This window comes from Triticum dicoccoides, chromosome 4B, assembly GCF_002162155.2.
Source record: "Triticum dicoccoides isolate Atlit2015 ecotype Zavitan chromosome 4B, WEW_v2.0, whole genome shotgun sequence".
NCBI lineage: Eukaryota > Viridiplantae > Streptophyta > Magnoliopsida > Poales > Poaceae > Triticum > Triticum dicoccoides.
In genome coordinates, this window is record NC_041387.1 from 588784571 (window position 1) to 588806579 (window position 22009).

At 44.2% G+C, this 22009-nt stretch overlaps 2 protein-coding genes and 2 long non-coding RNA genes across 8 annotated transcripts; 1 reads left to right on the plus strand and 3 right to left on the minus strand.

Moving 5' to 3' along the window:
- Positions 1–6746: 6746 nt before the first annotated feature.
- LOC119291610 (dirigent protein 1-like) lies at positions 6747–7496 on the plus strand. Its single transcript, XM_037570402.1, has one exon. It carries the CDS (start codon positions 6788–6790, stop codon positions 7379–7381), a length of 594 nt encoding a protein of 197 aa, XP_037426299.1. The 5' UTR covers positions 6747–6787; the 3' UTR covers positions 7382–7496.
- A 69-nt stretch (positions 7497–7565) lies between these two features.
- LOC119291612 lies at positions 7566–8268 on the minus strand. Its single transcript, XR_005142568.1, has 2 exons — positions 8068–8268; positions 7566–7948 (listed from the first exon to the last, which is right to left on the minus strand). It is a non-coding gene; the product is annotated as an uncharacterized LOC119291612 (long non-coding RNA).
- Positions 8269–8530: 262 nt separating this feature from the next.
- Positions 8531–10058, minus strand: LOC119291609 (flavonoid O-methyltransferase-like protein Os11g0303600). The gene is made up of 2 exons (XM_037570401.1): positions 9242–10058; positions 8531–9040 (listed from the first exon to the last, which is right to left on the minus strand). The coding sequence occupies exons 1-2, from the start codon at positions 10031–10033 to the stop codon at positions 8744–8746; spliced, it is 1089 nt and encodes a 362-aa protein (XP_037426298.1). The 5' UTR covers positions 10034–10058; the 3' UTR covers positions 8531–8743.
- Positions 10059–13589: 3531 nt separating this feature from the next.
- On the minus strand, positions 13590–20600 carry LOC119291613. Of its 5 annotated transcripts, XR_005142571.1 has the most exons (11): positions 19847–20596; positions 19675–19758; positions 19432–19581; positions 18812–18885; positions 17795–17901; positions 17195–17303; positions 16614–16793; positions 16051–16164; positions 15091–15240; positions 14581–14781; positions 13605–13866 (listed from the first exon to the last, which is right to left on the minus strand). It is a non-coding gene; the product is annotated as an uncharacterized LOC119291613 (long non-coding RNA). The 5 variants fall into 5 exon arrangements; XR_005142573.1 differs by having other exon boundaries at positions 13590–13866; positions 15091–15255; positions 17195–17901; positions 19847–20600; XR_005142572.1 differs by having other exon boundaries at positions 14581–14766; positions 17195–17901; positions 19847–20598.
- Between the last annotated feature and the right edge of the window lie 1409 nt (positions 20601–22009).

Consider the following 22009-nt stretch of genomic DNA (forward strand, 5'->3'; position numbering starts at 1 on the left):
ACCAACATGTACAGAATTAAGCTCGAGCACTAAGATCGTCTACCTGCAGCTAGTACTGCTACTATGCCGCAGACGTCATGATCGACTCCCGTACCAACATGGACGGTGCAGAATTAAGCTCGAGCATTACTTCTAAGAAAAGCTTGAGCATTACTTGCATGTCGTCGATCGAGCAACCACTCCTCGCTAGTCCATGATTGCTCCACTGCTCCTACAGCTTTGACATCGACAAGATAGTCTCAAGCCAATTCGCTATATGCTCGTATTTTCCTATCCATCCGGCCGGCTGTAGCTGTTGATCCGATGCTTTCGCGGGATGAATGCATGGTAAAACTTTGACTATTTTTTGTTTCCAGTAATTTGCACGTCAAACATGCGGACTCAGGTACAGAAAGATGCAAGAAACACAACATGATGTCCCGTCGATAGCATCACTATTTCACCTCCTCGTGTTCCACATGAAAATTTGGCCGCTTCTTCTTCTCAACTAACGCAATCTAAATTAAGACTTCGGGACGTGTGCATTATTGGACTGGTCTAGTTAGACCGTCCCTATTGATCGTCACAGAGGTAGATAGTTTATAGAATCATATTCCTTTTATGTAAAAAGAGGACAGACAACACACATCACTCTACTATGTTCTTATAATTGGAGCCTTGTCAGCTCCGAATCCTTCTTCAGATCTGATCGTTCTGTGGTACTGAAACGTCAGAGTCACTGCTCTGATATTTTGTTTACAGTGCATAAAACATTATTTTGAAAGAGAGCAGTGATTGGGTGCCCAGGCTCATATGCACCCACGATGTGAAGAAAAAGTTTAAAATAAATACTAAAAAAAAAAAAAAAAATACATGATAGATAATTTGATGCGAGAGGTGGGGTTCAAATTTCAGATCATTTGGACATCCGAGTAGCTCTTAGCAAAAAGGACAAATTTAGGGTCTGTAAAGAAGTTTACTGTTCATTTATTGTTCTGACCCAATTCGATGTTTTTTTGTTGAGAACTACTCATATGTTCAAATGATCTAAGATTTGGAGCGCATCTCACGCACAAAATTATCTACCACTAAAACACTAGATATTTTTTGGATTTTTTGATGCTATCCTGTCGATAGCATCACATCACCTCCTCGTGTTCCACATGAAAATCTGGCCGCTTCTTCTTTTCAACTACCGAAATTTAAATTAAGACTTGGGACGTGTGCATTATTGGACTGGTCTAGTTAGAGCGTTCCTATTGATTGTCACTGAGGTAGATAGATTTATGGAATTATATCCCTTTTATGGAAAACAAAAAGGGCAGACAACACACATCACTCTTGCTGCGATGTTCTTATAATTGGAGCCTTGTCAGCTTCGAATCATTCTTCAGATCTGATACTGAAACCGCTGCGTCACCACTCTGATATTTTGGTTACATTGCACAAAATATTATTTTAAAAGAGAGCAGCGACTCGGTGCCCAGCCTCATCTGCACCTGCAATGAAGAAAAAAATTCAAAACAAATATTAGAATTTTTTAAAAATTCTTTTTTTGCATGGTAGATAATTTGATGCAGGAGGCGCGCTTCAAATTTCAGATCATTTGGACATCTGAGTAGCTCTCAGCAAAAATAACAAATTTGGGGTCTGTAAAAATGTTCACTGATCATGTATTGTTCTGACCCAATTTGTTTTTTTGCTGAGAGCTACTCATATGTCCAAATGATCTGAAATTTGAAGCGCATCTTATGCACCAAATTATCTACCATTTAAAAAGTTTTTTATTACTTTTTTGTATTTTTTATGAAAATTTTCTTGACCGGGTGCAGACAAGTCTTGTGCTCAGAAATGGATATTCGATTTTCAAAGCATATTTGTAGCATAAATAAATAGCTTTTTTGGTATGAACAAATCCAACAACTTTGGTCACGACGACACTTAGTGTATGGCAAAAGCTTCATGAAGAGACATCAGATCTGTAACCAAATCTTTTTGCGTAGTGCCACCGAAACCGGCTATCTATTTAAAGGAACAATTTAACAATGCAATGTAGATTCAATTTCAACAGATCATTTATTAGCCAATTCCAAAATTGCAAACAATGGCCACATATGACCATGTTAGAAACGAGATCCACGGCAAACATCAGGGAACCGTTAATGTTATGTCTGCCGCTCAATGCCTTCGTTGACGAAACAAAAACATGTGGTGACAGAATAACACCAATTAGGATTGAGTGGCGTTTCTCGTGGACGTAGTTGGGAATCTAACTATATTTAGCACAGATGCAACCAGCAGTTTATCACATAGATAAGTTGTAACTTATGCATACCACGGATAGCTATTTCTGTATTTTTAAAAAGAAAAGAAAAAATAATTCCGAACCGTGATATCTGGCTTATAAATCTTCAACTTGCTATTGTAGCGTTAGTAAACGACACAGAGTATAGTAAAAGATTGTGATATATCGGCGAGGTTGGTCATGCTGGGCGGCGGTGTTCAGTTGTCGGCGTGTGAGGGCAAGGCCAACGCTCCAGGATGGACCGGTGCCCCAGCTGCCAGGTCGGCTCGCATAGTTAAACCTGAGAAAAAGGTGCTGCTTGCAGCGCTAGATGGGATCCTGCAGAGGAGGCCGGTTCTCCCGTGAAAAAAGTGCAAGCCAGTCAATGGGAATGCGTTGGACAACATCATTGCTGATCTCAACAGTACCTTGCTACCTTTTTGTTCAGAGAAAAATCTACCAAACCTGAGAACACTACTACTGCTTCCGTTGGATGAAGGTAGAACTAAACAATAGCTTCAATTACTTTTTATCTAGGTGAAGCGTGAGGCACTAGCATAGTGATGCCACCATTGTACATGCCCTGAGGCTCTAGAGCCTGACGTCTCACGTGCTAGTGGGGGATATCAGGTTGGGAGGTGGCGTGCCTAAGGGGGTCCGCTCTTGGCCGGATCTAGAGGACCAAATTGGGTCAGAGCATCTACAACGGACTTTGCAAAGCCGGTCCCTCAAACGCTCGTGGGTGCGTCCGGACGCGTTCGCGGGCATTGACTGGACACGTCTTAAATTAGTCACTTTGCATCCGGCTCTCTTATATTTTATCCCCTAGATTCATACAAAACATGCAAAACTAATCCTGCGTACTATATCTACATACTATCCTAGCTATTCTTTGTCGTCGGAGATGTCCACGACGACGGCGCCGGGTGCCGGCTGGACGGGCGGGTAGGAGGGCTCCGGATCATCCTCCTCCTACTCGATCTCATCCATGTAGGCGAACATCTCTGCTTCCTCCGCAGCCTCTTGCGCCTCCATCTCCTGCTGGCGACGGCGTCTTGCCTCTGCAGCCGACTCCGACCGGAAGGAATCGAGGATGGCCTGTTGCTCCGTCTGCAGATCCCCGTCGCCAGCGTCCCCCACACCTCCTCCGCCGGTGCATCGTCCTCCTCCTCAAAGTCCTCCTCCTCCACCACCTTCTCCTCGAACTCCTCCTCCGGATCCACTGCATCCGGAGGTAGCCCTGCGGCGATCCGGGCATCGCGCCTAGCCCGGATCTGCTCAAGGAGCTCGAGCCGGCGCCCCGACGTCAGAAAGGGCTCGCTTCTCACCCGGCGGCGTGGGGACATGGCTACTAGGCGGACGGGTGGGGTGAAAAGTGGCGGCGACAGTGGACAGGAGGAGGAAAATGTGGATGGATGGTAGGGTTTTGGTGCCGCCGGTCGACTTAAATAGTCGGGCAATGCACTACGTGGCCCGCCGGAGCTGCGCCACGCGGCGCCACCGGTCCGACGGAGGAGACGAGCTTCGTACCGCCGGGTTTGAGGGTGCTTCCGGCTGGGACCCCTTCGTCAATCCGACGTGGCGGGCGGGCCCGGGCGCCCCCATGCATATTCCGTCCCATATTTAGGCTGAATATGGGGGGTGCCAGTCAGCCCGGGCATTTGAGGGTCGTTTGAGAGGCCCGTCTAGGTCAAAAAATCATGATCGAGCAGTGACCGGTCTGCCCGCCGGGGCGTATGAGGTGGGTTTGAGAGGTCCAGTTGTAGATGCTCTCAGTGGAGACTTACTACCTCGGCTGCTGACGGTGGTGCCTCGGCGTCGCGTTGCGGGTAGGTAGCCCGCGACGTGGTGCTGCCTACCGCCGGTGATCCCCATCCTTGGCGAGATTTAATGTGGAGGTTGGATCCAGGTCCGATCTAGGTATTCCTCTAATCGTGGGCCAACACTGGTGATGTTCGGTCCTGGCCAATGGTGTGCTGCAACACGACGGTCTCGTGCTAGCATTGTCCATGCCAAGGTGCCTTTTCCGACGGCCTGGTGTCCTGATGTTGGTGCAGAGTCTATCTTGGATGCCCGACGACAACCCCGGTAGGTGAGGTGAGCGGTTAGCTCTACGGTGAGTAGCGTTGCAATGGTGGTGGCATCTCTCCTTGGTTGTGTGGATGGCAAGGAGTGGGGTGGAGGGTAATCCCAGTGTTGTCGGTGCTTTTGCGGTGGCGGCTCCGTGGTCTTGTTATGGATCCTTATTCCAGCAGTAGTGGTCCTTCCCTCGGGTTGGGTTCGTGACCTTGGTACCTCTGTGTGACTCCAAGTGAAAGCTCCACGGTACGGCGCTGCTGGCAATGCTTGTGGGTGTCGAGTCCCTCGTGAAGGTGTCGTCATGGTTCCCCTCCTCGTGCCAGGGCTCCGGATGAAAACCCTAGTCCTTCTTTGCAGCCTCCGCGGTGGCAGAACGTTGTATCGTTATCCTCTTAAGGTAAGGTGGAGCTCAGGTAACTTCAGGTTGCAATGTGCATCTTCGGGCATGGATCCTGAAGTGAAGTTTCTTTGATTCTGGCATGGGGCGGTCTTGTTGGTCTCTTACTTTAAAACATAATAGTTGTTACCGTTCTCAGTCCTTGCTATCCGCATGCAGGTTAGCGCTCCACGACTCGAATTGAGAGGGCGCGGCGGCACTCTCGGGTGGTTGCTTGGTTGTGCACGGCGCGTAACAGTGTAGTGGTTCCCAAGAAGGCGCATTTATCGTTCCTAGTCTATGGTCTCAGGTACTTATTGTTGGGTGTGAATTCTCATGTTTTCTTGCTTGGCTTTGAGTTTGTGGCTTCTCCACTCCTCTCTCGGATGTCGATTTTATTTTAACATGCTTTTGTAAAAGAATTTTCTCATCACTTTGTATCGGCTGGGATGTTTGGGCTTTATTTATAAAGCGGGAAAAAATTGTGTTGACAATATGTTGGTTATCAAGTTTTGAAGGAGGAAGTGGAATAATTTAGGTATGTGTGAAGATGAGGGATGAGGCGAGAGTGAACAAAGAATGAGATAAAGTACTAATCTAGACCTTACATAACAGATTGTGTACAATACGTAGATGGTCTGCCAGCTTTAACCACATGAATTAAGAAATTAAATTAATCCTCGGCACGGCTAAAGCTAGGCACACCATTTATGTGGGAAAAGGTTTACTCCCATCGCTGGTATGTAACACGCGCGATGCACACGCACACGCGCACGCGCGCATAAACACGCATAATTTAGGTAGTACTCCCTTCATTTCAAAATAGATGACTCAACTTTATACTAACTTTAATAAAAATTGGATTAGTAAAAAGTTGGGTCATTTATTTTGGAACGGAGAAAGTATGTGTGAAGATGAACCAAGCACGAACAAAAAACGAGAGAAAATAACTGGACTAATCTAGACCTCAAATAACAGATTGAATACAATATACGTAGATGGTCTGTCAGTTTTAGCCACATGAATTAAGAAATAAATTAATTCTCATCACTTACGGCTAAAGCTAGGCACACCATTAATGTGGGAAAACGTTTAGCTCCTCTGTAAAACGCACACACGCATGCATGTAAGGGCATGTACAATAATTGATAAGATAGCTTTATTTTAAGTCTTGCATATAATTTAGAGGTGACAGAAAAAACGTTTATAATGAGTCGTCTCTTAGCCTTATCTTCAATAAGTAGTTATCCCAAAAACGTGGTGAGACATATCGTGCTATGCTAAGAGACCATCTTTTGTATTCTCTTAAATAAAAAAAGATAAGCTTTTTTTTTATGAATTCTCTCTTCTCCACTCACCATTTATCCTACATGACACTTCCGGTGCTATCTTAGGAGTGTCACGCAGGTATATTCTTCTCAATAGCATCTTAGTTTTACCAAAACAGTAGCGACACTGCATATTATTGGATAGATTTTTTCCTCACATATGCTACAAAAGTGACGCCATGGTCCATCTCGATAGTGTTGTTGTTCGATGGCTTTAGGGCATATACAATGATAGATAAGACAGCCTTACTTTAAATCTTGCATCCAATTTAGATATGACAATAAAAACATGTTTACATTGGATTATTTCTTAGCTTTATTTCCAATAACTAGTTATTCCTAAAAACACGGTAAGACATATTATGCTAAGAGATCATTTCTTAAATAAGATAAGACAAGCATTTTCTTGCGGTTTCTTTCTTCTCTACATCAACGTTTATGCTAAGTGGCACTTCTAAGATAGCACGTGCATGCCCTTATAATTAACGATGACCATCACCACAACGCTGCCTTTTCCTGCACGTACATAATTACCATTCCTTTCCTACAAAATGGAAATATATCGTCATCAACTAATGAGAATTGCTTATTCGCAAAAAAGATCTAATGAGAATTGCTACTACCAGTTGGCACGGTAGCACCGTGTGCGTCCTATATAACTCCTCCCAGTTTTCCCTACCTCATCTATAGAACTCATCTCAGTAGTCGTTCGCCACTTCTAAGAGTACGTACTCGGACGTGATGGCTAACTCGGCCGCCTTGATCCTTCTAATCTCATCGGTCCTGCTAGCCGCAGCTGCCTACATTCGCCGTGAGCCAGGCCACGCGGACGGAAGCTTCGCCGACACACACCTCCACTTCTTCATGCACGACGCCTACGACGGCCCGCGCCCCACGGCCGCGCTCATCGTCACTGGAAGGGAGCCGCTCCCGCTACCGTCTGACGACGGCGCCACCGACCAGGAGGCAACCTCCTCCTCCCCACGGAGGTTCGGCGACATCGCCGTGATGAACAACGCGCTTACGGAGGGGCCCGAGCGCGGCAGCGCACGAGTCGGCTCGGCGCAGGGGTTCACCGTGCGCGTCGCGGAGCACGGCGCCGTGAACGACCTAAGCCTGCACCTCGTGATGGAGGCCGGCGAATACGGGGGAAGCTCGTTGGCGGTGAAGGGCAGGGTGGACACGGGCGCCGCGGTGCGGGAGTCCATAATCGTCGGCGGCACCGGCCGCTTCCGCTTCGCGACGGGCTACGCGCTGAGCAGGAGCTACGACTACGACGTCGCCAGCGGAGGAGTCGTGGAGATCGATGTGTACGTGCAGCTTCGACGAGTTTAATTATATGCTGCATGCATGTCTGGCCGGCGTACGCGTCGAGTGAGCATACTGAATTTGTACCGATGACATCCAGGGGACAACATGAAATAAAGAGATAATTGCGTGAGCAACCTCACAATTTCAAGTGTGCGTGTTTTAGACACATGTGTTGCAAAAATATATCGAGGAAGACAAGGCGCTGATATATATCTTTTACCTGATATTTATCGAGGAAAACAAGAGCTGGTACAAAGGAATGACAACTTATCACAAAACGACTTGTAAAAAATAAAGTTACCCCGAAAATCACATTTGTCATCTTCCTTCGATTGTTACCCGCCTACCAGAGCATGAAACTTACTGAAAAAGCAGTAAGGGAAAGGGACACCTGCTACACTCCCAACATACAAGATTTTGAAGGCGCTATAGCCACTCACTGCGAATAACGGGATCTGGTAACCGTTGAACGAACATCAGCTGGACAAGCACCCCAAGCAACACATGCTTGCAATTCTTCACCATCAATCCAAAGGGTTGGACCCTCGCAAAAAAGAAAATCCAAAGGGTTGGAGAAACCATATCTTGTCGCTGAACAAAACAAAAGAGGAATTTGAAGTCGCAGCACCAAAATCCAGCCAGCTACTTCTCCTGATGGGCACACCAACTACTAAGATTCAAATAGAGCCAATAAATCTGGCAGCACCTACCCTCACTTGCCCTTTGGTGGGGGCGAATCAAACATCGTTGATGTAGGAAGAAACCGAAGAGACTTTAGTCCAACATGCCACCGTCGCCACCATCTAGTTGATGCCACCGCAGGAACAAAGTTTAAGAGAAACAGGAGGACATGCAAAGACTAAAATCTACGAAAAACAGGTACCCACTCCCCTAGCTATTAACGAGGCTGCCGGACATGAGATAAGAGAGGGACCAAGGCGGTGGTGCGGAGGGAACCCTGTGGTCTCCGATGTTGATGGAGCTTGCACTCGCAATCCGTAAACATGTGGTGCCATGGATGACACTAGCCCACCACATTATCCACCGTCTTTTTTTCATCGAACCACTATTCTGGTTAAATGAAATTATAGACATGCCAGAAGATAACAGAACATAACAGTTTTAGCTTGTCGGAGCATATACAACCATGGCACATACATACACCCAGAAAACTCACAGCAAGTGACTTCAACACTTTATTGAAACAAAAGTTACATATATAGGTCCTGATGTGGCCAAGCCGGCATATCACTTTAGCTAGTTATGTTCCCTTAGATTTTTCGTTACAAACTTAGGCATTGCCCTTATTTACTTATAGCACACCATCAATATCAAACTCACGACATTAAGCATAACCCACACCATCGAGGCACTTGGCACACAATCTTATGGATAGACCTCGATGACACCTCGAGGTCCCAGTTTCTTGATGATTTTATAGTCGCTAAATCCTGCTTTTGTAAAGATTGTGCTCCAGTCATTTTCATGGCGTTGCCGTCCTCTTGTACATACCAACATGAGCATATCCACCAACAGTTGGGTTTCTAACATTTCTTTGGATGATGAGCCGACTACTATATCTATGACAATAACCTTTCCCCCCATTTCGCGGGACGGAATGGCCTTCTTGCATTGAGCCAGGATATTGATGCAATCTTCATCGCTCCAGAAGTGCAGAACAAGCTAGCATGAAAAAATAATGGTCAAGCAATTATTAATAAGTTTGGGCATTAAATGTATTTGTGCATACATCTTAATAAGTAGTTATTACATATCTGAACAAAGTTACTCTCAAAATAATGAGAAAGTGAGACTAGTCCTATAGTTAGTTCCCCAAGAGTGAAAAATTGTTTTGGAAAAGTTTACAAAGACAACACTTCATACCTTAAGCATCACAGCTTGAGCAGGTGGAATGGTATGGAATAGGTCACCAGCGACATAGTTAACTATACCATCACTTGGGACTTTCTCGATCACCTTTGGAAGGTCCAACACATTGCACTTGATATGCGGGAAGGCCTTGACAATAGCCCTAGCTGTTGTTCCATCACCACCACAACAGTCGGTGAGTGATTGCACCCCCTTGAATAAGTCGTGGCATTCCCGCAATACGGTGCCGATCCCCAAATGGTCATGGGCAGCCAAAGCTTCATGGAACACCTTGTCTGACTCTGGGTCGAGGAGCGCCATACTCTCCTCGAAGAGTGTGGCACCATGCACATCCTCAAATGGTGATGGCGGTGGTGCAATGTCCTTCTTGAACCAGTCAGCTAGCCCCAAGGCTGCCTCTATGTAATATCTTGAGGTCGTGGCAAGCACAATGGCCTTCTGGCTGGCCTCACCATCAATGAATACACCATCCACCAGAAGGTATGATAGCGGGACAAGGGAGTAGGTCCCCTCCTCGGGGGACGCTAAGGCGCCTGATGTGGCCAACAACCGCAAGACACGGCCAAGGTATGGCGTCTTAGATGGTGGGAGGGACAGTGCAATGACAAGATCGGACAACGATGCTGTGCCGCCGAGTCGGTGAATCGCAGTAGGGATACCGAGCTGGACGGCGCACCTGAGTGCTATGGCTGTGAGGTGGCACAGGCTGTGGCGCCATAGGTCAGCCTGCGCCTGAATCAGCTGGGCATCCGTAGGGACTGCCATTGTCGGGGCCTGAGCTGCCATTGCGTTGTATATCTCTCAAGGCGGTGTTGTGTGTTTGTTAACTGCTTGAGCCAGAGCACCAATATATATATGTGTGTGTGTGTACACCATGCGTTTATTATTTTTAGGTAGTACATCTCTACTAGCAACCAACTGCATTGAAAACACGTGGTGTGCCCATTTTGACGCTATCGATTGGGTCATCTGTCTTGTTGTTTTAATTAGGAGATCTATCAAGTCTCCATTTGGAAATCTTGCTCAAATCCTTGAAGGGCCGTATCCAAGATGTCCCATCTTGCATTTACTGTGATTATTTCTTAGGGAATCCTTCAAAATAAAAATCTGAGGTACCATTCAAAATCGAATTGTTTTGTTATTTGAGTTAAATTTATTTTAAAATATAGCTTTCTTTATAAAACTGAAAAATAAAAGAAAATTTTGGTTCATATATCTCTCCCTAATAGTAAAGCACGGATTGACTCCGTGGGTTCACCGTCACAATACGCTTTTTTCTCATGTCATAATACGCTTTTACGATTTGTATAGACAAAATCATAATATAAAAGAGGTGGTACTAATTCGTCCGCTATTAGTTTCGTCCATCCAGGTCCAGCTTTCCTATGTGACTTTCGTAATATCGTTCATTCCATCCGAGTCCGAGCCAGGCCAACCGAGCCCGATCATGCATTGCGGCCCAATAAATCTGGCCCATCTATCCCGATTGAAGCAAAACAGATTTTGCATGGGAGAGAACTCGAACCCAGCACATAACGGCAAGGACAGAGTGGCACAGCCAGTTGAGCTAACTAGTGTTAATTGTAGAATTGAAGGTTGATTCCTTAATTAAATAGTACCACATCGCCCCCTTACAATCAATCTACCCAATTTATATAGGTTTTCGAATTCCTTAGTTATCAGGAAGCCATATCAGAGATCATACAGAAAAATAGGAAGGAAAGCGAGGCTAATGGTGGGCTCCTAAATGGGATAGGAAGGAAATCGAGGCTATAATGATGGGTGGGGCTGCTGATGAAAGAAAAAATAGGAAAGTGGGAAGTTGTCCCGTAACAAGGAAAGGATGGGATTCGTATTTTTCAGTTTAGTACGTTTCACATAAAAGTATTTGTGTGCATTTTAGTAATTTCCATCGAAAGAATTTCTTTCATGCTTTAGAGTTCGCCCCCTTAATTTTTTTACATCCTCCGCCACTGGCTATAGTCCCATGAACGCGTAGGTTTACCCCGTCCATAACTCAAGAGAAAATTATGTTAGGATTGTTTTTTTGCGAGGAATGTTAGGATTGTTCAAAACTTGCAAAAAAACACTATGTCTAAATCATAATAAAAATTTGTTTATTGTTGTTCCTGTACAACTTTTTTTAGAATTATAATGAAAAAGAGAGTACCGGTTAAAAATAGATGATTGATTGTTCTTTAAAAAAAGACCGGCCGTATATGTCTACACGAACCAAACGATGGTATGGCATCGGGCATACCCAATGACTTTATTGCTGTTTCAAAACAAAGGATTTCTCAAATGTGCACCTTGAAACGAGATTGTACGCTCGCATATAATGATTATAAGGGTCAACGACTCCGTTTAATAATATATACACGTCAATTTTTTCGTGTTGCATACGGGTTCTTCAAGTCTGACAAAAGTTTCCTTTGTACTTGAATCAAGCCTTTTCTATATCTTCATGTCATAGGAGCCGTGGTTTTCAGATCATCTACAAACCTCACACAAGTAAACACTAAATTGTGAGAAGCAAGAAAACCTAACAACTTTTGCAAGTTTGACAAAGTTTTCCCGCAAAAAAAAAACAAGAATCTAGATATATGGGTTTTGAATTTTACTGAAACAACTTTGCTTTCACAATGTTTTCTGAAAATGGGCACTTTATTACTTAAAAGGTTTAAGCATTACACCCGGTCTCTGCATAGCTAAGATGCACTCTCATCTCTGGTAACATTGTCAAAGCAATAAGAGTCAGACTCGGAGTCCCCGCTATGTGCGACATAAACTCCACACTTTTCTCTGTTATATTAGCCAGGGATAGAGAGTCTTTTTACAACACTCCTAATATCACTGGACACGAATAGTGCTATGCTACAGTCCATAAACCTAGCCGACATTGGTCATGGACATTCGTGTTACCATTGTAGTGAATCAAAGACATTGTACTAAAATGGAATTTACTATTGATAGTATAATGCTATGTTTTTTGGGCATCATTAAGCAATTCCAACAAAGACGTGAAGAGATACTCACAGCCAGGTTGATATTTCTGTGATTTAAATTTCACACACATTTAGTATAATTCTGAAATTTGTTTACATTTTTTTCGCAATACATATTTTCATGGAAGCATGGAGGACTTCAAAGAGTTTGTTCATGTCATAATGTCTCTGGCGCTGGGTTGTCGAATGAGGGGGGAGTATTGAGCCATTGGGTTAGGCAAGTGTGGTTTCTCCTTTCCACCCGTTGCAACGCACGGGTAAAAGAAATAGGTGTTCTTGGTTCGTCATGCTATTTTATCGAAACCTCCCTGATTTTTCTGACAATTAAACCGCAGTAGATATCAATTTTTTTAAAAAAAATACTCATATCTTCTAAACGGTAACTCCAAATTTAAGATGTTATATATGGAATTTGATTAGAAAAATATGTAGAATCTGAATATGATGTTATTTTACATGTTAACGGTTTTAAAAAATATACTATCTAGGGTGCAATCTTATCAATAATGCATTATTCGTCTTTTTTAATACCGGTATACAAAATTGTTCTTTTCCAGACTAAAAAATCTCTCTTTATGCTTAAAAAATCATGTATCTTTTTAACAACTCTTTATGTATTTAAGAAATATACATGTGAAAAAAGTGTTCAAGAGTTACCCTAAGTTGGTGATGCTTAAACTGAAAACCGCCCTTAATGCACACATGTCTCCGTAGTGTGCTAATGTGTCATCGTCTGTTTTTGTCGTTTTCCTTTACCGGCCCGTAACAATACCCCATTTCACACATGACATGAATAAATGCATGATCACTTGCCCGTTTCTTTATACGGACTATATCTATATGCAAGTTGTGCTGAAATAGAATACCTGTGGAATCTTGAACCGCACTTTTGTAGGTTAAGACCATCTTTGTTTGGGCCGTAGCTATAAATTCTCAGATTATAGACCATTTTTTGTAAATTAAGAGCGTGTGGTATTTTTTTCTCTCCCGTTGCAACGCACGGGCCTTTTTGCTAGTAACTCTTAATTATGTATCATATATAATATGATTATTCTTGTTGTTTAGTTGGCCTTGTAGTTTTAAATTCTCAAATTGACCCATCCCTTATTGGTAACCCTGTTTGGCCCACTACGGCCAAAACATATGGCATAGTTTTAAATAGTGCGCTATTTCAACACTACACCGTCGCTATAGCGTTTGGACGGACCTCGCGCTACACGTGTCATGTACAATTTAACGTTAATTTAGCGTGCTATAGCATTAACTAGATCGGGATCGCGCCCTAGCGCGGGGTGCCGCTCCAAGCGTTTTTTCAAAGCACGTAACACTATATCAGTAGAAACTCAGGTATAGCATTTGCACTTACATAGGATAATAATAAAGTAAACAAACATTTATAAGGCAGGATCCATCTCGGCGTGGTCATGCGACAACAAAATATAGCCATTCGACATGAAGTTCGATACCAAAAGTGAGAACACACAAAAGGAGGTAATAAGAACATGAACATAATAAATAGAGCCAACTACGGAGCCATAATCACTAAGCATACTAATAAGTGACATAATCCATCTGCCTTGTCGATGTACTTCAGAAGGACCGCCTAACACGAACCTGATACAAACAGTTGTGAGATATATGAAATACAATGATTTCTTTACTCAAGCATCAATCCTAGTATCTTGAACTTTAACAATAGATCAATCAGAATCAAAATGGTTCAAGTAAGCAATTGCCCTTATCTAATAGATGGAATCCACAACGTAGAAAGCATCACAGTTGGTATACAGAGGAATGCATATTCTTGTCAGCCGAGCAACCAAATCAAAGGGATCTTATCTTTGCATTCATTATTCCATCAACCATGAACAAAAACAAGAGCATAATGAAGAGTCACTCGGAAGCAAAGTTTGTTTTCATGCACAAATTGAGAAGCCACCAAATAATATATGAACATAAAAGTTTATTTCACTATTGGTTTAGCAGCAAATATCCTAAACATAGTGCATATGACAGCATGCAGGAACTTAAGAAAGTGATCAAATTATCTCTCTGGACCAAAAAGGGCAAATTACACCTCACTGCCTTATCACACTACAATCAGAAGTATGATATACTGTTATAGATCTGCATATACCTCACTGTCTTATCACACTATTATACATAAAATTAAACGACGTAATGAGGCTGGGGCATAGCGGGACGGACGTTGGGGCTAAACAATGGTCACTGGGGGTGGTGAACGGAAAATGCAGGGGATTTCATTCATTAATAAAGCTACTCCAACCTTCTTAATCGTGACAACACATATAAAGGCAGGAGGCTCACCTTTTTTGTTGTAGGTTATCGATGAGGCAGTAGCTGCAAGATCAGAGGAGGAGGCCGTTAGGGGGAAGAGGAGGGGCCGAAGCGAGCTCGTGCCGGTCGGTGGCAGCCGAATTTATCAAGAAGGCAACACCTAGGCGCCTAACACGGCGTATCAAAGGCTGCCCAGCTCGGGCCATCCAGGCCATCCTAGGAAGAGCGAAACTACATTGGCATTAGTATTCTTACCTATGCTTGTTTAGAAATTTGGATCAAAATATAATTGCACATGTCGCAACAACTGGACATGAATACACATGTGTGCATTTGTGTGTCTCATTATTTGTTCAGAGCAAAACTTGACACACACACACACACACAAACACACATTTGGTATTTTATATTAGGGGTGCAGTCCAAACAATGGTTTATAACAACGCATCTATACAACAGAAGGCACCACAAGCAAGCCAAACCAGGTACGAAAATAGTATATAGCAAAGCAAAATGAGAATAGTAGTCTACTTTGCTCACCGGGTATATCGATCGGTAGTCGACAGTCTGGGTCTGGGACGACCGTTTCTCTGGTGGTCTTCTTTGCGTTCTTTCTCCCAAACTGCAGGGGGGGATACTACTGGTGTGCTTCGCCATTGCTTCCGACCATGTCTCCTCGTACCAGCAAAACTAAACCGATATTGGCTTAAATTTGTACAGAATAAAACAGATAAATTATAACACGGCTGAGATAAATTATACATGTCTCCAAAACAGCAGAAAAAATATATGTGCCAAAAAAATACTCATATTATATCAGCTTAGCAGTCAAGTCACGAGATTGAGAGGCATGATATTGCACCATCAGATAGTAAAGTGTCTACTGATTTGAATTTTAACAAGCAACAAACAACGCCCAAAAAGCTCTGATAAAAGTCAAGACGAACACTGTCACAGGAAAATATGCCTAAAAAGTCCAAAATATGAACATGGTCTTAAAACTTCCCAAAATAATAACCGCAGCACCTTCCTAGCTTTCTCAGAGCTCAAGAATTTCCTGCCGTCCAATGCGATTCTAGATGTGTTTTCAATCATTGGATCGAAATAATATATTGGGAAGTTTTATCTAAGCTCTGACGGTTCTTATTTTGGGAAGTAATTCAGTCTGTTATGGTAGATTAGAAAAAGTATAACTTGGCAGATTAGGCACCCAAATAATATTTGGAGGGAGATTCCTTCATGTGATGAGACGTTTATAAATATCCAAATTAAGATAACAATGTATGGTTGTGTGCATCTCACGATGCAGAAGCGGGGGTTATGTAAAATATGCATCACCAGAGAATGTACAACAGTAAACAACAAACATTGCATACTGAACCACATCATACTAAATACGGAGAGCACAAGGCAGAATCCACATAGCTTTGTATTGTCATAAGCCTATAAATTCTCCATACTGTTAGTTACTGAACCACATCAGAAGGATGGAATCAGTACCGGTATTGATCCTCGCTTGGCGTGAGATAACTTCAGGTGACAACGGGTGTAGCTTGGTAACATCAAGCTTGGTTAGGTCCTGCTCCATCAATCATCGGCGTCTCATGATTAAAACTGAAAGAAACAAATGACACAAATAGTGTTATCACCTTGTGTCTCTAGCTCATGTTCCCTGACCCAAAGACCAGTTGCAGGAAAACAATGTATACTGGCGCAACTGCAGCAGTACACTGATCCAAAAAGGACAACTACAATCTATAAGCTACCGAGTTCACCATCCAAACTTAAAATCAAAGGCGAACTTCACTTCTAGTCTGGCCTAGCGATGCAATCAACAACAGCCTCCCGTATCCGACAATGGCAATATGCAAGGATGGATGGGGGGAAAAGGGACTCGCCTTGAAACACCTATTGTCTCAGAACACAGATGAGACGAAGCGAGCTACGAGCTCTCTCAGAGCTCAGGGCCGAGCTACTATCTAATTGACCAAAATGAAGCTTTCGACAATAAACTCATATAGATTTTCCTACTACAATGCAAGAAGCTTTGAAATTATACATACCAATTTTCCCACCGAACCATTCAGGCCTTTGACAAAAGACACGATCACCAGTCGAGCGTGCAGCCGGCGGCGGCAAAGTGCCTCGGTTCCCCTAGAGCAGATGGCACAATGAAGGGAAGGAGTACTGTGGGATCGGGCCGAGACGGGCTTGGAAGCGACATATGCCTGGACAACAAATACCTGCAAAACAACAACACCATAATAAGAAAAATTAGAACAAGAAAAATCTGAATCCATGAAATATTATTAGGTTCAGAATAAAATGATACTGCTAGCTGGATGTGTCCACTGTATCACTATATACATACTGGGTGTGTCCAAGCTTCTTGTCAACGAAGATGGACTAACATGAGAGCAGGTCTTGTTATAGCTAATTGCATACTGGATCACTATATACATACTGGATGCTCGAGCGTGATGTCACACTTTGAGATAGGGTATAGTTCACATGTATGCAAAATCTCTAACATATGGACTCTATCTTAGTACATTCTCTGATGGAGTGAACTTTACATATGAAGATAATTAACTTATCTAGACCCCGGGACAGAGGAAATCATTTAAATCGATCTTAATAATACCTTGGTATGCTTTATATTTTTCCTGGGACTAATTATGTAGGTGGTGATGACACAATCCTAGTGGGATAGCATCACCCACAATTTAGCCCTCCCTCAGTGTGAGCCTCTCCTACATATGCAATTTTGAAATGCACCATTAAATATCGATCCAAACAATATAAATGTAAATAGGACCTCAGCAATTGATACCTCAAACAACTCTTAATGCTTCATTTAAACAATATATGCAAATGTATATTAAAACAAATAGAGAGTTTTTGTAGCTACAAAAGCAAGCAAGGTGCTTTTTCATTCGATAAATATAAATACATCAAGTGGGGAGAGAACAAAAACACAAAAAATCCATGCACAAAAGGAACAATAGACGTAGGATCTACCAGAAAGAAGAAAAGAAACAAAAAGCATATACCTATAGGCCTATACTACACTGAAAACAACACACACTAACACCAGAAAACCTGCACACCAGCACAAAAGACCACCATGACAAAGAAAATTATACGACCGTTCTTGTATCAAGTGGGAAGAAAAGCACCACGATGTACAAACACCAACCTAGGGAAAAAAAGAGGAGTAATGAGGAGGAGAAGAGTGGTCGACCTGCAGATCTATTCACGAAGTTGTGGCAGGGAGATGATGTCCATGCACAGATCAAGCAAGCGATCGACCAGCTGGATGCTAAGATTTCCTTGCATGGTTGTGGCTCTCTGAGTAATGAGTAATCAATCATACAAAGTATCAGTTTATTTCAGGGGAAGTAGCAATTACCGAACAGAAGACTAAGGCTAAAGCAAAACACCATGCACTCAATGCATTAGGACTTTGAGCAGCCATGACAAACAGAGCGTGCATGTTTATTAAGCAAGGAATGGCAACAGGTGTTATGTGTATACTAATCCAACAGACTCCGATCCATAAGTATCGATGGCAAATAGAGGTGGAAATAAATACCCCTACCTTCATCGCCACTGATCTGTATGCAGGCCATATAGTAAGATAGAGGAAAAGCAAGATATGCATGTTAGAAATCAAAATCCCAACCTTCCCTAGCTCAACCACCAAACAAAGTTTAGTTTCAGAGCGGATAATATAATCATAATATTAGCATGTTGACTGTACAATTTTTAAAGTGAACAGAGAGGTATTTTATTCCAATGGTTCATTCAATTATTGGATCGTCTTAGTAAACATATCTGACACCAATATTATAATATATATATATATACCCACATTCTATCCTCCAATGAGAATTTTGTTCGCTGGTAAATCTCGCATGATTATTTCAGTAAAATTTTGTGGCCGCTACTACTCTACCTGGAATAGCTGGTGTGATATATGTAGATGTAGAGAGAGAGAGAGAGAGAGAGAGAGAGAGATCAATAGTTTCAGGATAAAATAAAATGCTGAATACTAATTATTTCCTAAAATTACATCTCATTCCCAAGAATATCCTATATAAAATTTAGAGGAAGTAACATGCCAAAGCAAGCAAGTCTAATAAATATGGGATGTCTCCCCATCAGAATTTCACCATATCAGGAAGTTCATATCTACAGCTGTGGAAGTATGAACGTCCAGAGACATAATGTCGCGCGAAACAAGCATGGGAAAGCTTACATGGACTTCTCAGCATTTCTAATGTTCAGAGATGAGACATCCACATCTGGACTGACCATCGGTATTATCTCAGCCTGCACAGAATCAATTAAAATGTATGAGCAAGATAAAGTACCACCGAGTTTAAGCAAGCTAAGAACCAAATAATGTATTTTTTGCGAAGAACATAGGGGTGTAAAATTAGAATATCAGGATGAAATGCCATCTAAAGAAATAACTTAAACAACGTAAAAGAGTAAATAATTTCCGCTTGTGTTTTTATTTCCATCCATGAGTCGTTGACACCAAATTATCTTCTCTCTTCCTTTGTGTGAGACTGCGCCTACATATCTACCTCAGATTCCTACATGAGCTTTCTTAGGTGCATAACTGAACAAAGATAATGCTTCCACTGTTAGTGCTGTAGGTAAATCCTGACTGGATCGTGGCATTTATACCATGGTTCAGACATCAGTTAATCACAAGGGATAGAATAAAATCCATTGTCGCAGCAGCATCGGAAATAATGTAGAATGGATGGAGCTAGCAAAGAAAGGCCACAAAAATACACATATGCATACATCACTGCCATGAGAGGGGGGGTACTCGTCCACCTCCACCCGGAAAAATTCCTTACTCACAGCAGCTCGGTGGTGACGTGTTGACGAACGACCCCGCCTCGGCCATCCTCCGTAGGTAATGAGCCACCAGCTCGTTGGGGAACCGTCAGTCACGCCGGCACAGGGGCTTCCCCATCTCCCTCTCCCCCCCCCTGCTGTCACGTCTTCGTTCTTCAGCAAACCCGAGTTGCCGTTAGGCCAATCACATCTGAACTATAGTAACTGAAAATGGCACCAACGAATCTGAGACGCAGCAGAAATTACCTAAAGCATGCCTTAAATCACCTTTATTTTTGGGATCCAGCAGCACTGCAGGGTTGCACCTCTGCTGCTCAGGATCCAGCCCCCCTGCAAATGAACAGACTGATGTATCTAATCGATTCTCAAGCAGATGAACACAAACAGAGGAAATGAGGCAAGTGAAGAGGACACTCACCATTGCTTTCACGTGATGGATGGGATGCGGCTCACCTCGGGTCGGCATGAGGTCGGCCCTGGAGCTCGTCCACTGAACTCTAGGTCAGGGCCGGAGGTGGTGGGCGTGACGGCGCATGAGCTTGGGAGTCGCGGGCGTGTCTGCGCACAACATCGTGTCCCGGAGATAGCCGCTGGGCGCCTCGCGCGGGTGGATCGGCGGTGGCTCACCTCTGGCCGTCTACCTCGTGCGGTGGGGCAACGGGAGGTGGCTAGAGAGGAAGAGGAGCGCAGCGGCTTCGCGACCTCAGCAATGGAGAGCAGAAGTGCTCGAGCACCAGCATCCATAGGCGGCGGCGCATGCCGCTCCAGCTCGCTGGCCCGTACCTTTGCAGCCGCGCCGCCGCGTCCTCGGAGCTAAGGTCGTGGTCCGCCGAGACGCCGAGCTCCGTCAGGCCCTCGCTCGGGGCGCGCGCAGGGATGGCCTTGCACCCCCTTCTCGTCGGGCTCGGGAAGGGCGAGCTGAATCTCGGCCACCACGGCTGGATCTTGCCGGCACACGATTGGGCAGAGGAGGAGAAGAGGAGAAGGCATGTGGTGTTCGCGAGGAGGAGAAGATGATGCTGCGGCAGCGGCGGCGGCGGCGGCGAGCGAGCTCGGCCGGGAGAGCAGCAGTGTCAAGCTAGGTGGCAGGAGAGAGGACGGGACCGTGGAAGCGGTTGCAAGGAACGAAGAAGGGGGGCGGGCGCGATGCGGAGTGGGCGAGTGGCGGCTAGGGTTCTCACCCAATCGGCACTATCCGCCCCCTAGCCACCCACAGCACGCCACGAACGGGTCAACACGTGAAAACCTGAGAATACGTGGGGCATGAAATTAACAGGCGGTGGCTCGGCCAATCGACCGAAAAAAGCACGCACTAGGCACCCTCCTAGCTACACCCACCGATAGACACGAACACGGTCGACAGACCCCACACGTCAGCGAGACCGGAACGAGTCCACGAAGTGACAGAGAACCCGGAAGGGCGGTAACTATTCATTGCTACAGCGCCGTTTTTTGGTCCGGCGGTCCAGATCGTCCAGAGGCTTGATCCGACGGCTAGAATCACATCAGGAAAACGGATCGGGCGGCCAGAATCGTCTGAACTCTGAGAGCGCCCGGGAGTGACTCGATCCCTTATTTCTTGATGTAGCACCAAACCTAGGCTGTTGTAGCCCGCTATTTAAACCTATGACATATGGTGAGAAACTAGAAGGGTTGTGCGCGCTTTGTTGCGCCGTTTGTGTTGTTGCATTTCTTAAAAAAACAATCACTTTGTTTGAAAATATAAGGAGTATTACTTTTTTGAAAATCAAATCTTTTAAGTTTGATCAAATTTGTAGAGAAAAATACCAAAATCCATAATATCAAATCGGTATTTTTAGATTCATCACGAAATGAATTTCCATATTTTTTGTTTAATATTGTGGATGTTGATATTTTTGCTCTAAACTTGGTCAAAGTTAAAGAAACTTGACTTTCTAGAAAAACTAATACCCCTTATATTTCGTAACTGATGGAATATTTAGTTTGGCGGGTGGGGGAGATGATAGAGTGTGTTTTATTTGTATTTATAATGCGGTGATTTGGTGGGCCTTTCTGTTGGGAATCGTTGCATGAAAAAAAAATCTAGGCACACGCAATGATCTATCCATGGAGATGCATACCAATGAGGGGAGAGTATGTCTACGTACCCTCGTACACCGTAAGCGGAAGTGTTTCACAACGCGGTTGATGTAGTCGAATTTTCTTCGCGTTCCAACCGATCTAGTACCGAACGCGCAGCACCTCCGCGTTCTGCACACGTTCAGCTCAGGGACGTCCTACGCCTTCTTGATCCAGCAAGACGGTGAGGTAGTAGATGAGTTTCGACAGCACAGCGGGGTGGTGACGGTGATGGTGATGTGATCTCAGCAGGGCTTCACCTAAGCACTACGAAAATATGACCAAGGAAGTAAAAGGTGGACGGGGACGCCGCACACGGCTGAGACAATGTCGTGTACTTGTGTGGTGCCCCCTCCCCACACATATATAGGTGGGGGGAGGAGGCAGCCAGGGCGCGCCCCAAGGGGCTGGCCGCCGGCCCTAGGGCTCCTGCCCTCCTGCGCTCCCCCCCCCCCTTCTTTCTATGAAGAAGGGGGTGTTG

Bases quoted from the DNA above. Each gene is read 5' to 3' on its own strand.
- LOC119291609 (XM_037570401.1), bottom strand. From the start codon at position 10,033: ATGGCAGCTCAGGCCCCGACAATGGCAGTCCCTACGGATGCCCAGCTG. The intron at 9,041-9,241 runs GTATGAAGTGTT...TTTTCATGCTAG, and splicing joins CTCAAGCTGTGATGCTTAAG to CTTGTTCTGCACTTCTGGAG.
- LOC119291610 (XM_037570402.1), top strand. From the start codon at position 6,788: ATGGCTAACTCGGCCGCCTTGATCCTTCTAATCTCATCGGTCCTGCTA.